The following is a 14,279-nucleotide window of genomic DNA, read 5'->3' on the forward strand; positions in this document are numbered from 1 at the left end:
GTAAGCTGACCCGAATATGCTTCTGATTCCACCATTCGGTATTTTTGAAATGGTGCCTATAAAGAGCCTCTTGCCCTGGATGCTCTCCTTGTGAGTCACTGTCAATTTTCTGTAAACCCAGACTTGGGGAACTTTTAGTAGGCAACAGAGCAAACCAGTCAAGAATTATTGAGTAACTGCTATGTATGAAAGATTAACAAATTAATAACTGGCTTTTTAGTTGGTAAGAAAATTAGAAGCCCGATATGATGTACTTTTAGCTACCAGGTACCTGCCTGGAAAAAATGGTCGGGCTCCCAGCTCAGCAGGGAGTCTGCTTCTCCCTCTGACCCTCCTCCCTCTCATGCTCTCTCTCTATCATTCTCTCTCTCTCTCAGTAAATAAAAATCTTAAAAAAAAAAAAAGATTTCCCAATTATTAGTTTCTCTTATAATGTATAGCATGTTAATATAATATTATGGAACATTTAAAGAGACTTCATATATTCAAAAAGAGATCAAGAGAAACTAGTCTGTTTCTGACAGCAAAAGACAAGCAATATTTGAAGAGATAATAGTCAAGAATTTTCCAAAACCAATTATAAATACAAGTCACAGCTTTAAGAAGTACTTTGAACCACCAGGGGAAAAGTATAAAGAAAACTACACTTCTGCGCCTTATAATGAAACTGATGAAAACTGAAGACGAAGAGAACACCCTGAAAACAGACAAAAAGTGCACATTAAAGTCAGAAGCATGTAGTAATCCTTGATAGAAACAATGGAAGCAGAACGATATCGTCGAAGTGCCTGTCTGGCATTTTGTAACTTTAAATTTTAAGGAAAATAAAGACATTTTGAGACAACTGAAACTGAGAGAATTTGTTACCAGTAGTATCTGCACTAAAAAGAAACACTAAAGAGAGTTCTTCAGGCACAAGATAAATGACACTCCATTGGAGCGTAGAGATGGGGAAGGGATGGAGATCCACAGAAAGTGTAAGTTGGTAAATTTAAAGGAATTTGGCTTTATGTGGAGTTAAAATTAATATAAATTTAAATACACAACAATAGAAACGATAGGGAGTTGACAGGGGTTGCTGTTCTAAGGTCCTTTCACTGACCTGAAACTGGTAAAAACAAACAAACGAAAAAACATAGGCTTTTGTAAGTCAGGGCTCTTGTAATCATCCCCTTGATATAACCATTAACAGAAAAATAAAAGATTGTAAAATGTGAATAAAGGAGGACATAGAATAATAATTTTAAAAATCCCCCAAAAGGCAATTAAGGTATATAGAACAGGTAGGACAAATAATAAGATAGTAGATTGATTTCTAAATATACCAATAATTACATATGAATGGATTTAAAACTCCACTAAAGCACAGAGCTTTTCAGACTGGAAGAACAGTCAAATCCATCTACAAGCTGCTCTCAAACACCTTAGGTCTATGTATAAAGAATGTTTGAAAGTAAAAGGATAGAAAAAATAAATCTTGAAAACACTAACCTCTCATGAATAAATAAATAAAATCTTTAAAAAAAAAAAAGAAAACACTAACCTACTGAAAACTGATGTAGCTATACTAATATCAAAGCAGAATTAAGGCAAGAAGCATAGAGGGATATACATTTCAATAATTACAAAAGGCTTAGGTCGCCCGAAAGGCATAACAGTTTTAAATTTGTATGAACCTAAACATAACTTCAAAATAGATAAAGAGCAATGAGTCATTTGACTCATTGGTTCAGGACTGTCAATTTGAAATGACAGAGAAACATGTATTTTTTTTTTTTTTTTTTTTTAAGATTTTATTTATTTGAGGGTGCCTGGGTGGCTCAGTTGGTTAAGCGACTGCCTTCGGCTCAGGTCATGATCCTGGAGTCCCTGGATCGAGTCCCGCATCAGGCTCCCTGCTCGGCAGGGTGCCTGCTTCTCCCTCTGACCCTCCCCCCTCTCATGTGCTCTCTCTCTCTCATTCTCTCTGTCTCAAATAAAAAAAAAAAAAAAAGATTTTATTTATTTGAGAGAGCGAGCACGAACGGGGAGGGGCAAAGAGAGAGGAAGAAGAGACTACTAGGGGAGCAGGGAGCCGGATGTAGGGCTCCATCCCAGGACCTTGGGATCATGACCTGAGCCGAAAGCTAGACACTTAACTGACTGAGCAACCCAGGCGCTCCTCCACGTAAGTATTCTTGATGTCAGTTTGACACAGAAGAAAGGAAAGGCGAGCCAACTTAATTCCCTTTTCTAATTCTCATTTTCCTTCTTTACCAACATGACTCCATCCTCCAATAAATGTAGTGGGAATGCAGACCCCTCCCTGAGGCATTAACTGTAGAAGCCCTTCAATAATTTAAATATCTGTATTTGAAATACTACATTACAAACAGCTTTGGAGTATAGGTATCCACTTGTCTTTGGATTCACATGTGGCCATAGTTACAAACTCTGTGCTGGCCCCTCCATCCACAGTGGACTGTGTTAGGGCAGGAGGTGCTCTCTGGTTGGCCATTTCCCACCCTCTCCTCCAAGAAGTGGACCCAGGAGAGGTGCAGGGTGTGCTTGATCCTCAGAAATATAGTTTGCTGTTGGGGGGTGAGTTAAAGGAGGTAAATGCGTGAGAGTCAACAGCAGACTTCCCTCCTCTCTTTATTTTTGCCTTTGGTCATAACGTGAATGGTTATAGAGAGATACGGAGAAAGTGGAGTGTCCAAAAGAGCAGTGAAAACAGAACCTACAAAATAAGTTATGGTTGTATACCACAGAATGCTTTTTTTCCCTCTCTCTCTCTCAAAAAAATAAAGTCTTAACAAAAAATCCTACTGAATCAGTTCAAATCAGAGCCAGTCTTCTGAAAATGGAAACCAGAAGAAAAGAAAAGAAAAGCAAAATCTTTTTCAGACAAATATTTCATTCACTTCAATTGTCTGGCACATATGAATATGTATGTCTTTCAGGAGCTCTTCTTTTTTTTTTTTTTAATTAGCATATAATGTATTATTTGTTTCAGGGGTACAGGTCTGTGATTCACCAGTCTTACACAATTCACAGTGCTCACCATAGCACATACCCTCCCCAATGTCCCATCACCCAGCCACCCCATCCCTCCCACCCCCCAGCAACCCTGTTTGTTTCTGAGATTAGGAGTCTCTTATGGTTTGTCTCCCTCTCTGGTTTCGTCTTTTTTCATTTTTTGCTCCCTTTCCCTATGATCCTCTGTCTTGTTTCTCAAATTCCTCATATTAGTGAGATCATATGATAATTGTCTTTCTCTGATTGACTTATTTCGCTTAGCATAATACCCTCTAGTTCCATCCATGTTGTTGCAAATGGCAAGATTTCATTTCTTTGATGGCTGCATAATATTCCATTGTGTATGTGTGAGTGTGTGTGTATGTGTGTGTATATATATATATATACACACACACACACACACCACATCTTCTTTATCCATTCATCTGTTGATGGACATCTGGGCTCTTTCCATAGTTTGGCTATTGTGGACATTGCTGCTATAAGCATTGAGGTGTACGTGTCCCTTCGGATCCCTACGTTTGTATCTTTGGGGTAAATACCCAGTAGTGCAATTGCTGGGTCGTAGGGTAGCTCTATTTTCAACTTTTTGAGGAACCTCCATACTGTTTTCCAGAGTGGCTGCACCAGCTTACGTTCCCACCAACAGTGCATAGGAGGGTTTCAGGAGTTCTTTTCATTAAATCTCAACCTATTTACCAAATTAACCAACACGCCCCACTGCCTCTCTGCAAAGCCTGTTGGTGGATGCACTGGTTGTTCCGAAGGCTGAAAGCTGGTGGCTGGTGGGGGACGGGGTAGGAAGCCCCCTCTGTCCTGGTGGATCATGGATTGTGTTTGTTCCCAAACCTGTTTATATCTCTTTAACTCGTTATTGTAATCACATAATTTAATTAAATAGTAAATAAGCACATCAACTCTAAGTGCAAAAGGAAGCTGAATTAAATACTCTGGAAATACTAAATAAAGCTATGTTGCATTAAAAAGAAAAAGAATAAACAGCAACATCAAATACCCATCAGTAGCTCATCCTCAAAGAACAGTTCTCGGTAAATCAATGTACATTTGAATGTTTCATATGAAAAATAAAGTTACATTTTTTTTTAAAGTCCTTTTTAAGCTTTCAAGTAAGATTAAAAGGACTAATGCCAAAAATGCTAACCAGTTGCTCTCACAAAGTGGAGTTTGGATTTGATTTAAAGAATATCCATGGCAGGGCGCCTGGGTGGCTCAGTCGTTAAGCTTCTGCCTTTGGCTCAGGTCATGATCCCAGGGTCCTGGGATCGAGCCCCGTATCAGCCTCCCCGCTCCGCGGGAAGCCTGCTTCTCCCTCTCCCACCCCCCTGCTTGTGTTCCTTCTTTGGCTGTGTCTCTCTCTGTCAAATAAATAAATAAAATCTTTAAAAAAAAAAAAAAATCCATGGAATGGGGAATAATGGTCAAAGGGAACTTTAGTTTTATCCATTAGCATTTACATTTTTAAGCAAATAGAATGTATTCATATATTCCCTATAAAATTAACATTAATAAAAATAAAAAGGATTGCTGGAAACTCATCGTTGGATCAAATGCTTTTCTTTTCTTTATGTCAGTAGGACGGATAGCCATGTTGAGAAACATGTAGATGGAATATTTCCTAGAGGTGAGGTCATGAGTGTCTCTCTAAAAACACTTTTTTCTGGAATTGGATGAAAAAGAATTTTTTATGAAAATCTTTATTCCACAATCGTTTATCCCCTTTTAAGTGAGTCAGTTCTTGTATAGAGGAAGCAATTGAATCTTTTCCAGGACTATTGTTTTAGCTTGCCCTACTGGTCATGCTTTTCAAGATAATGCATTCTTAATCAGTTTTCTTATCTCGCTGGGAAGTCAGAATTCCTTGTCTGTCTCTTCCTGGAGGAGCCAGGGTTACAAAACTGATTTTTTCTCCCACTGTAATGTGTTTAACAGGGTGAAAGAATATCTTTATGCCAAAGGACCTTGCTAGCCTAAGTTACCTTTGGCTCTTGGTTCCACCACACATCCGCATCTCAAGTGTGGCAGCTTTAATTGAGCCAAGTTTTTTGTCTTTTGGTTTTTTTTCCCCTGGTGGGTGATATAAATTAATACAATAGCCTGCCTTGGTGCTTTTAAAAATTTAATTACAGAATTATGCCTGATGTATCCTGGGACTGCCAAACACTAGTGCCCGGATAATTCTGCATTTTTCTTGTCTTAACACTCAAATTATAAAACATACATTTGGGTCATTTAACCCTGTTACTAACATGCTCATTCTCGCCAGACTTTCCAGGCTTCTAGGGTTGTTATGTGCTGTTTCACCTAAAGCAAAATAATTACAGACTAGACATTGCTATTGTTTTCCATGAGGTTTTTTTATTTGTTTTGCTTTGTTTTCTAGAGTCAGTGATTTTGCCTGGAGATAGCTCTGTGTCCAATTCAAAATCTTCATTTTCTTTCCATTATGATAATTTTTTTTAAGATTTTTTTTTTTTTATTTGACACAGAGAGACAGAGCACAAGCAGGGGGAGTGGCAGAGGGAGAAGCAGGCTCCCTGCTCAGCAGTGAGCCCTATGCGGGGCTGATCTCAGGACCCCTGGATCACAAACTGAGCTGAAGGCAGATGCTCAACCAACTGAGCCACCCAGGTGCCCCTCCATTGTGATAATTTCATTAGTTTCTTGAAAACTAGTGAAAAGAGGTAGCTGTTTGGAGTAGTGTTGATGTATTTCAAGAATTAGTAGGCTGTCCTAGCTTTACCTTTGTCTTTGGCGGAAAATACATTTTTTAGTTCTTATTCTCTGCTTCACTAGGTTAAAACTCCTAACAAGTTCTTTTGCTTTTTTTTTTTTTTTTTTTTTTAAGAAGGAGCTTTATATGTAATCCACATGCCATAATAAAGTCACCCTTTTAGGGGACGCCTGGGTGGCTCAGATGGTTAACTAGTTATAACCAAAGTAAGTTGGGATGATGAAAATGTTTTGGAATTAGTGCTGATGGTTGTACAACCTTGAGAATATATTGTACATTTTTTTAAAAAAAGATTTTATTTATTTATTTGACATATAGAGACATAGCTAGAGAGGGAACACAAGCAGGGGGAGTGGGAGAGGGAGAAGCAGGCTTCCCGCAGAGCAGGGAGCCCGATGCGGGGCTCAATCCCAGGACCCTGAGATCATGACCTGAGCCAAAGGCAGACGCTTAATGACTGAGCCACCCAGGTGCCCCTATATTGTACACTTTTTTTTTTTTTTTTTTTAAGATATTTATTTGAGAGAGAGAATGAGATAGAGAGAGCATGAGAGGGGGGAGGGTCAGAGGGAGAAGCAGACTCCCTGCCGAGCAGGGAGCCTGATGCGGGACTCGATCCCGGGACTCCAGGATCATGACCTGAGCCGAAGGCAGTCGCTTAACCAACTGAGCCACCCAGGCGCCCTATATTGTACACTTTTAAAAGGGTGACTTTTGGGGCACCTGGGTGGCTCAGTTGGTTAAGCGACTGCCTTCGGCTCAGGTCATGATCCTGGAGTCCCGGGATCGAGTCCCGCATCGGGCTCCCTGCTCGGCGGGGAGTCTGCTTCTCCCTCTGACCCTCCTCCCTCTCATGCTCTCTGTCTCTCATTCTCTCTCTCTCAAATAAATAAATAAAATCTTAAAAAAAAAAAAAAGGGTGACTATTAAGGCACCTGGGTGGCTCAGATGGTTAAGCGTCTGCCTTCGGCTCAGGTCATGATCCCAGGGTCCTGGGATCGAGTCCCACATCGGGCTCCCTGCTCTGCGGGAAGCCTGCTTCTCCCTCTCCCACTCCCCCTGCTTGTGTTCCCTCTCTAGCTATGTCTCTATATGTCAAATAAATAAATAAAATCTTTTTAAAAAAAAATGTACAATATATTCTCAAGGTTGTACAACCATCAGCACTAATTTCAAAACATTTTCATCATCCCAACTTACTTTGGTTATAACTAGTTGATATCTATTCCCTTACTTTACTTTTCATGTTTTCTTTTTGATCAATATGTGAGACTGAGAACAGACAGGAGATTAAAAGACTTAAGAGAGCAATTAAAAGACTTAAGAGAACCAATGCAGTTCATAGATCTGGTTGGAAGTCAACTATAAAAAAAAAAGACATTTTTTTTTAATCTGTGGTCCCCACAATCTCAGCTGCTAAATTATTTCAAAGCGGACTCCAGATAACCTGTTTATCCACAAATGCTTCAGTATGTATTCCAACACTTTCATGACATACACTCTTTATCATCATGTACTAGGTGTCCATATTATATGGGTCTGTTTCTGTCTGCTCTGTTCTACTCTGGTATTCATTTGACCGTTCCTGTACCAGTACCCCATTGTTTTATTTACCATAGCTTTATAGAATGTTTTGCTACCCGGTAAACATTCGCTCTTAGTAACAATCACATGAATTATAAAAATTATTTAATCCTCATAGCTATTCTCTGCAGCAGGCAGTTTTATCCCATTCCACAGATGAGAAAACCAAGAAGTCAGCCAAGTATTGTGCTGCCAAGTACAGGGTGAAAAAGTGGTGAGTTAGGGGTGCCTGGGTGGCTCAGTCGGTTGAGGGTCCGACTCTTGGTTTCAGCTCAGGTCATGATCTCAGGATTCTGGGATGGAGCCCCATGTCGGGTCTGCATTCAGTGTGGAGTCTGCTTGGGATTCTCTTCTCCTTCTCCTTCTGCTTCTACCCCCCCCCCATCCCCCGTGCTTACTCATGTACTCCCTCTCTCTCTCTGTCAAATAAATAAGATCTTTAAAAAAATAAATAAGTGGTGAGCTAAAATTCAAGTCTGAATTCTGACCTCAAAGTCCAGAACATTAAAGCCTCCTTGAAAAGGGAACACTGCTATTTACAGATTCTTTTTCTGTTGTTTGATCATGTCCATTATATTTTCTCAGATTTAACTTCATCCTAACTTCCCAGATCTATTGAACTTCAGTCTATAATATATATATTTTTAAAAAGCATCTCAATTTTTCACGTTTTTTTCTGTTGAAGTAGCTTAACTAAACTCCAAAAATATGCATATTTCATTTTAAAGTGCATTTGAATTTGTAAGTTGTATTTCAGTATTGGCAGTATCAGTGGTTTTGTGAAAAAAAAATGATGCCTTTTGGTTTCCCAAGTGAGTTTATGTATGTATTAACCTCTGTTCGAAGGTTAATATTTTTATATTTTGGCACTGTGCCATTAGATGGTTTATTGGAAAGCTATTTATTGCATTTGATTATGCATTGTGTTTTTCATTGTTGTGATTTATTAAAACCATAATTTGCAATGTTAATATGAAATGTATCCAAAGTCAACTCCAGCAAGAAGGCATAAAGTAAGAAAAGGTCTTCATTGTGGTGGCTTGTCTGGTTAGCTGCCAACACTCTAACTTGTTCAGTGTAAAATAGAAATTATTACTGTGAGGTTAGGAAACCTATGGTAAGGGTTTTGTTTCATTCAACAAAATGTATTGACATTTGGGGCGCCTGGGTGACTCAGTCATTAAGCGTCTGCCTTCAGCTCAGGTCATGATCCCAGGGTCTTGGGATTGAGCCCCACATTGGGCTCCCTGTTCAGCGGGAAGCCTGCTTCTCCCTCTCCCACTCCCCCTGCTGGTGTTCCCTCTCTCGCTGTGTCTCTCTCTCTCTCTCTGTCAAAAAATAAATAAAAACCTTTTAAAAAAATATTGACATTTAACAGTATATTGTTTGTTGCTAGCTCCTACCCTTCTGAAGAACAAGTATCATGTTACGTGCTTTATTATGTGTTCGATTTATTATATGATAGGTGCTTGATAACTGATCTTGATCCAGTGCCTGAAATACTCCCTAGCCCATGGTAGGTCCTTGGTTAATGTTTAATGATAATGAACAATGAAATGGCCTGTAAAAACCTTGAAGCTTTGGAGTAAATTTCCACCCTACTTTATAAAGAATTATGAAACTCTTCCAAACTCTTGCATTTATGAAATGCCTAAAGCACATCTTCAAAGCACAATCCCTAAAATGAGAGTTGATTGATATTTGGGGGAAATTGAAATACTATATATCTCTTTTAAGAATGTTTTTTACATGGTGACTATGTATCTATCATGTTGGTTTTCCACAAGAAATTACTGAAACACTCTTTCAATTATTTTTATTTTTGGTACTAATTAGGTAGTATTTCTTAAGGGTGTAACTTCATAAACTGAAAAATTGCATTTGCACGCTGTCTTTCATAGACCATTTCTCATTTAATTAAAAATCTTTTGTGAAAAGTAAAAATGTGGATTGGAAAGATAATTGTTGGGCCTCTGGGTGTTTTCTTTCCTTCTTTCTTGTATTTATTAAAGATTTCTTTGCCCCCCCCCCATTGTCCTCCGTATATTATTTGCTCAGTGCTAGTATATACACATAAAAGTGGTTTTGGAATTGCTAACTCCTTCCAACAAAATCACTAACCAGAGTACAATATTATATAGAGTTCTCTTTGTCTTTATCCTTAAAAAGTGTTTTCCAGAGTTATTTAGGTGAGTTTTTTCTAACAGTGTGGTTACATTGTCCGTTTGAAGCAGAGTTGAGTTGCTATTTGCATTTTGTTTTGAGTCATCAAAACACCTCCCCACCCCGACAAACGCATTCTGGTCGAAAGGAACTATTTATTTTTGAGGAGATGTGAAACATCCCCATGGTTCTGAGTCAGAACTATACAAAAGGACATACTCAGAGAACTGTCATTTCCCCAGATCTCCCTTCTTCTATCCTGTTTCTGCCCACCCTCTGTAGGTAACCAGTCTCATTAATTTCTAATTTATTGCTCTTACTTTTTGTGTGAATCTGCAGATGTATGCATATTTTCTCATGTCTTTTTTTTTTTTTTTAAGATTTATTTATTTTAGAGAGAGAATGAGTCCATGTGTGGGGGTAGGGGCAGAGGCAGAGGGAGAGAGAATCCCAAGCAGACTCCCCGCTGAGCACAGAACCCCCACCCCCACCCCTACCCCAGGATCAGTCTCACAACCCTGAGATCATGACCTGAGCCGAAACCAAGAGTACAGCGCTTAAATGACTAAACCACCTAGGCACCCCTCAGATCTTCTTTCTTACATAAAGGGTGGCACACTCTAGATATTCTTTTGTGCTTTGATTTGATAATATAAATTCTTATATGATTTTATTGTCTCCTTGTTCTATAAATATATCCAGTTTATCCATGTAATATATCCAGGAATCATTCCTTGTCCGTTCCTAGACCATGTCTAATTCTTTTTTGTACCTGCGTAGTACTCCACTGAGTGGATGTGTCCTAGTTTATTCAGCCATTCTCCTATGTCTGAACAATCGAGTTGTTTCCAGTATTTTGTAGTTACAAACTGCTGCAATGAATAGACCTGAGTGTATATATTTTAGGTTGGTTGTGTATCTTCAGGGTAAACGCACAAGAGTGAGATTAGTAGGTTAAAAGTAAGTGCATATGTTTTATTATTAGGTATCACTAAATTTCCCTCCAGAAAAGTTGTGTCTGTTTTTATTCCCACCAGCACTGTATGACATTGCCTGTGTCCCCACAGCCTTGTTAGGGAATGTGCTGTCCTACCTCCATATTTTCCCCAATCTGATGGATGAAAATGGTATCGCTGCATTTTAATTCACATCTCTCTAAGTGAGATTGAACATCTTTTCACATGTTGAGGGCCATTTATATATCTTTGTCATGTGCTTTACTTTAAAGGGTTATATCTAATGTATATTTTGTTGTTAGATTATTCATCTCCAGCTTGCCAGGTTAGTAGCCCTTTATAGATTCCAGACATTAGTGTGACTTTTCTCTTTCAGATCTTCCATGGTGGCTTATTTTAATTCGGCAGAAAGCATTGGTGGGCAAACTTCCAGGAGACCATGAGGTCTGTAAAATTACCAAAATTGCTGTGCTATCACTTTCTGAGATGGAACCTCAGGATCTTGAGCTAGAGGTAAGGTGGAAGTCTCAGGAAATTTTATGGAAACTTGGTATAAATATAATAACAAATATGAGGATTTGGTCTAATAGGCCAAAATCATAATTTTAGAGCTGGATAATATTTTTAAAGTAATTTAATCCTGTGGTTTTCAAACTTCACTGTAGGAGTGGAAACTTTGTTTCAAAATCTGTGACATCCAGTATATCAGATGCATAAAAGTAGGGCTGCTTTGGTTGAGGTGGTGATGCAGGGGAGGGGATCCTTGAGTCCCTGCCTGCGTGGCCTCTACTGCCACTTTCTGCTTCCGGGGAGCCCTAGGACTCTGCATAGTGCAATTTGAAAACTCCTGATTTGGGGGAGAGAAGGGGTAGTCAAGAAGGTGAGATTTAACTTACTCTGTATCCTTTTTTTATCTCTATTTCTTGAAACTTTTCAAGCATATATTTCTTTTGTAATTTTTTAAAAGTTTTTGTTTGTTGTTTTAAAGAAACCACCGATCTAGTGCAATCTTTTAATTTTTTTTAAAAAAGATTTTATTTATTTATTTGAGAGACAGAGAATGAGAGAGAGCACATGAGAGGGGGGAGGGTCAGAGGGAGAAGCAGACTCCCTGCCGAGCAGGGAGCCCGATGCGGGACTCGATCCAGGGACTTCAGGATCATGACCTGAGCCGAAGGCAGTCGCTTAACCAACTGAGCCACCCAGGCGCCCAATCTTTTACTTTTTCAGGAGGGAACCAAGCCTACAATAGAGAGGCTTAAGGCTAAAATAATGAGATTTCCAAGGGCTAGTATTTTTTTTACCACACTGTACTGCCACCTGGTAGAAGTAACCCAGGAAAGCATTTTAGCATGTTTGCTATTGGTGCGGGTATTGGCATCTAGCACCCCTGCTCAGTCTCCCTCTACCTCTGCCCCTTACCCTCTTGTGTGCACGCATGCGCACGTGCTCTTTCTCAAATAAAATCTTTTTTTTAAGATTTTATTTATTTGACAGAGAGCACAAGTAGGCAGAGCAATGGGCAGAGGAAGAGGGAGAAGCAGGCTTCCTGCGGAGCAGGGAGCCCGATGTGGGCCTCGATCCCAGGACCCTGGGATCATGACCTGAGCCGAAGGCAGACGCTTAACCGACTGAGCCACCCAGGTGCCCTAAATAAATAAAATCTTAAAAAAAAAACCCAAAAATACAAACTTAAGAGGACCCTGATACTCTCTTTATTACAGGAATCAAAAAAAGATTAGAGTACTTCATATTCTCCTTTATTGGTATTGGAGCTAGAACATTATTCATTATTGCTAATCCAGGACAAATAACTTAGGTAGCAGTTGGGCCTATTAAAAGCAGGTCTTTGTAGTTTTTGTTTGCATTTTATTGTAGGGAAGAGCAGCCAGACTAGCAAAAATTCTGTTAGTTTACTAAGCCAATAAATTTGTCATCAGTGTCTTTGGATGGCTTTGCTGACAAATTGAAAGATCAGCATGGCTTTCTGTCACCAATCTTTACCTTGAGGGGGAGCACCCCTTGGGCTGGCATTCTGGTCTGAGCATTAAGCCTGGGGACCCTGGTAGTTAGATTTGGAGCAGGCGACCAGCTTGTCTAGCACTTTATCCACCTGTCAGTCATCAGTTTGCACATTCGCACTCCCAGCCCTGGGGAACTGTACTGTCTGTCACTCCTCGTCCAGAGAAGCTTGGGACCTGTGTTGTATTTTTCAGGGAGGTTTTCTGATGCCCTTTTGCCCACTGATCGCTAACATTTTTGAGATTAGTAGCTGACTGTTGGATAAAGCTGCGGGGGTGGGGGAGTGGTTAGAAAATGACATTTACATGGAATGTTTAAGCACAAAAATGTGAATATTATAAAAAATTGAAGGTTTTCATTTTTCACATTTTTAAAAAAAATATATTTATTTATTTATTTGTCAGAGAGAGCGAGAGAGCACAAGCAGGGGGAGCGGCAGGCAGAGGGAAAAGCAGGCTCCTTTGCCTAGCAAGGAGCCCGATGCAGGGCTCCATCCCAGGACCCTGGGATCCGGACCTGAGTTGAAGGCTGATGCTCAACCAACTGAACCACCCCGGCATCCCAACATTTTTCTGTCTTGATACTCTCAAGTAAAACAGATTATCTTTAAATGAAAACGAGATTTCCCCCCACATGAGATAATTGAGTATTTTTACAGCACTGTTGGACCGTATAAACTATAGGGCTTATCATGGGGCATTGAGGGTGTGGTTCATGTTAAGAGTTGAAAATACGTAATGATCCTTGTTGATTGGGGAATAACATGACCTAGAGAAAATATTTCCAGATGCTATTTTAGTGAATAGTTTGGCACACCTTTCTCTCAAAAGATTATCATTTTAGAAATTTGCACTTAAGCCTTTTCCCCTTCTTTTTTTTTTTTTTTTTTTTTTTTTTTTTTTTTTTTTTAAAGATTTTTATTTATTTATTTGAGACAGAGAGAATGAGAGACAGAGAGCATGAGAGGGAGGAGGGTCAGAGGGAGAAGCAGACTCCCCGCCGAGCAGGGAGCCCGATGCGGGACCCGATCCCGGGACTCCAGGATCATGACCTGAGCCGAAGGCAGTCGCTTAACCAACTGAGCCACCCAGGCGCCCTCCCCTTCTTTTAATCCTGTTTTATGTAGAAGCGCTTTCCAACAGTGAACAATGGGAGGAAGGGCAAAGAACATCTATGTTGAAATCATGAATTGCTTGCTTATTTTCTGACATGTTAATTTAAATCTTTGGGATCTTTATTTCAATTTCCATATAAATCCATTTAAGAAGAGGTTTTAGAAGCTTGATAATTTTTGTTATTTCTTTTTTTTTTTTTGGTGTAGTAAATTGTAAATGAGAAGGGAAAAAACCCACAACTTAGAAATAATCGTTCTCCATATCCTAGTGAATTTTAACGGTTATTTACATTTGCTCTTTGAAGGAACAATGTTACTTTCAAATTTTCAGAATAGTTTTCATTTTTTGCATTTTACATATTTTTCCTACTTAGCTCCTGTTATTTTTTCATAAACATACATATCTTATGCACATGAAGAGATTTTTTTTAAACAAAACCAAGTCTTCTATTTCTTTCTACATCTTTCTAATTTGGCTCTCTGTATATCGCTTTCAGTGTTCTCACCCTTGCCCAGCAGGGCCCTCGGGCTCTTTAGTGTGGTCACTGTCCTCAGATTTGCTAGGGCCTAGTCTGTCTTCTGTAATTGGGAGCAGAAGCAATCTTATTCCAGAGGCTGGAATTAATAGATTTTCTAGTTTTCTGCCTTAGTTGCCTTTTTACCTCAAGTA

General features: G+C 39.4%; 1 protein-coding gene across 7 annotated transcripts in view; it reads left to right on the plus strand.

Moving 5' to 3' along the window:
• Window positions 1-14,279, plus strand: part of INPP5F (inositol polyphosphate-5-phosphatase F) — an 84,583-nt gene that overhangs the window by 29,000 nt on the left and 41,304 nt on the right. For 5 of the 7 annotated variants that reach the window (XM_045878980.3, XM_054508431.2, XM_045878977.3 and 2 more), the window contains exon 3: window positions 10,850-10,986. The exons of the other annotated variants lie outside the window; for them this stretch is intronic. In XM_045878980.3, the coding sequence (XP_045734936.1) occupies window positions 10,850-10,986 (137 nt within the window). The remainder of the gene's footprint in view (window positions 1-10,849; window positions 10,987-14,279) is intronic. 7 annotated transcript variants of the gene reach the window in all.

Source organism: Mirounga angustirostris, unplaced genomic scaffold (assembly GCF_029215605.1).
Source record: "Mirounga angustirostris isolate CCGP_5_RB_7025 unplaced genomic scaffold, mMirAng1.0.hap1 SCAF_6, whole genome shotgun sequence".
NCBI lineage: Eukaryota > Metazoa > Chordata > Mammalia > Carnivora > Phocidae > Mirounga > Mirounga angustirostris.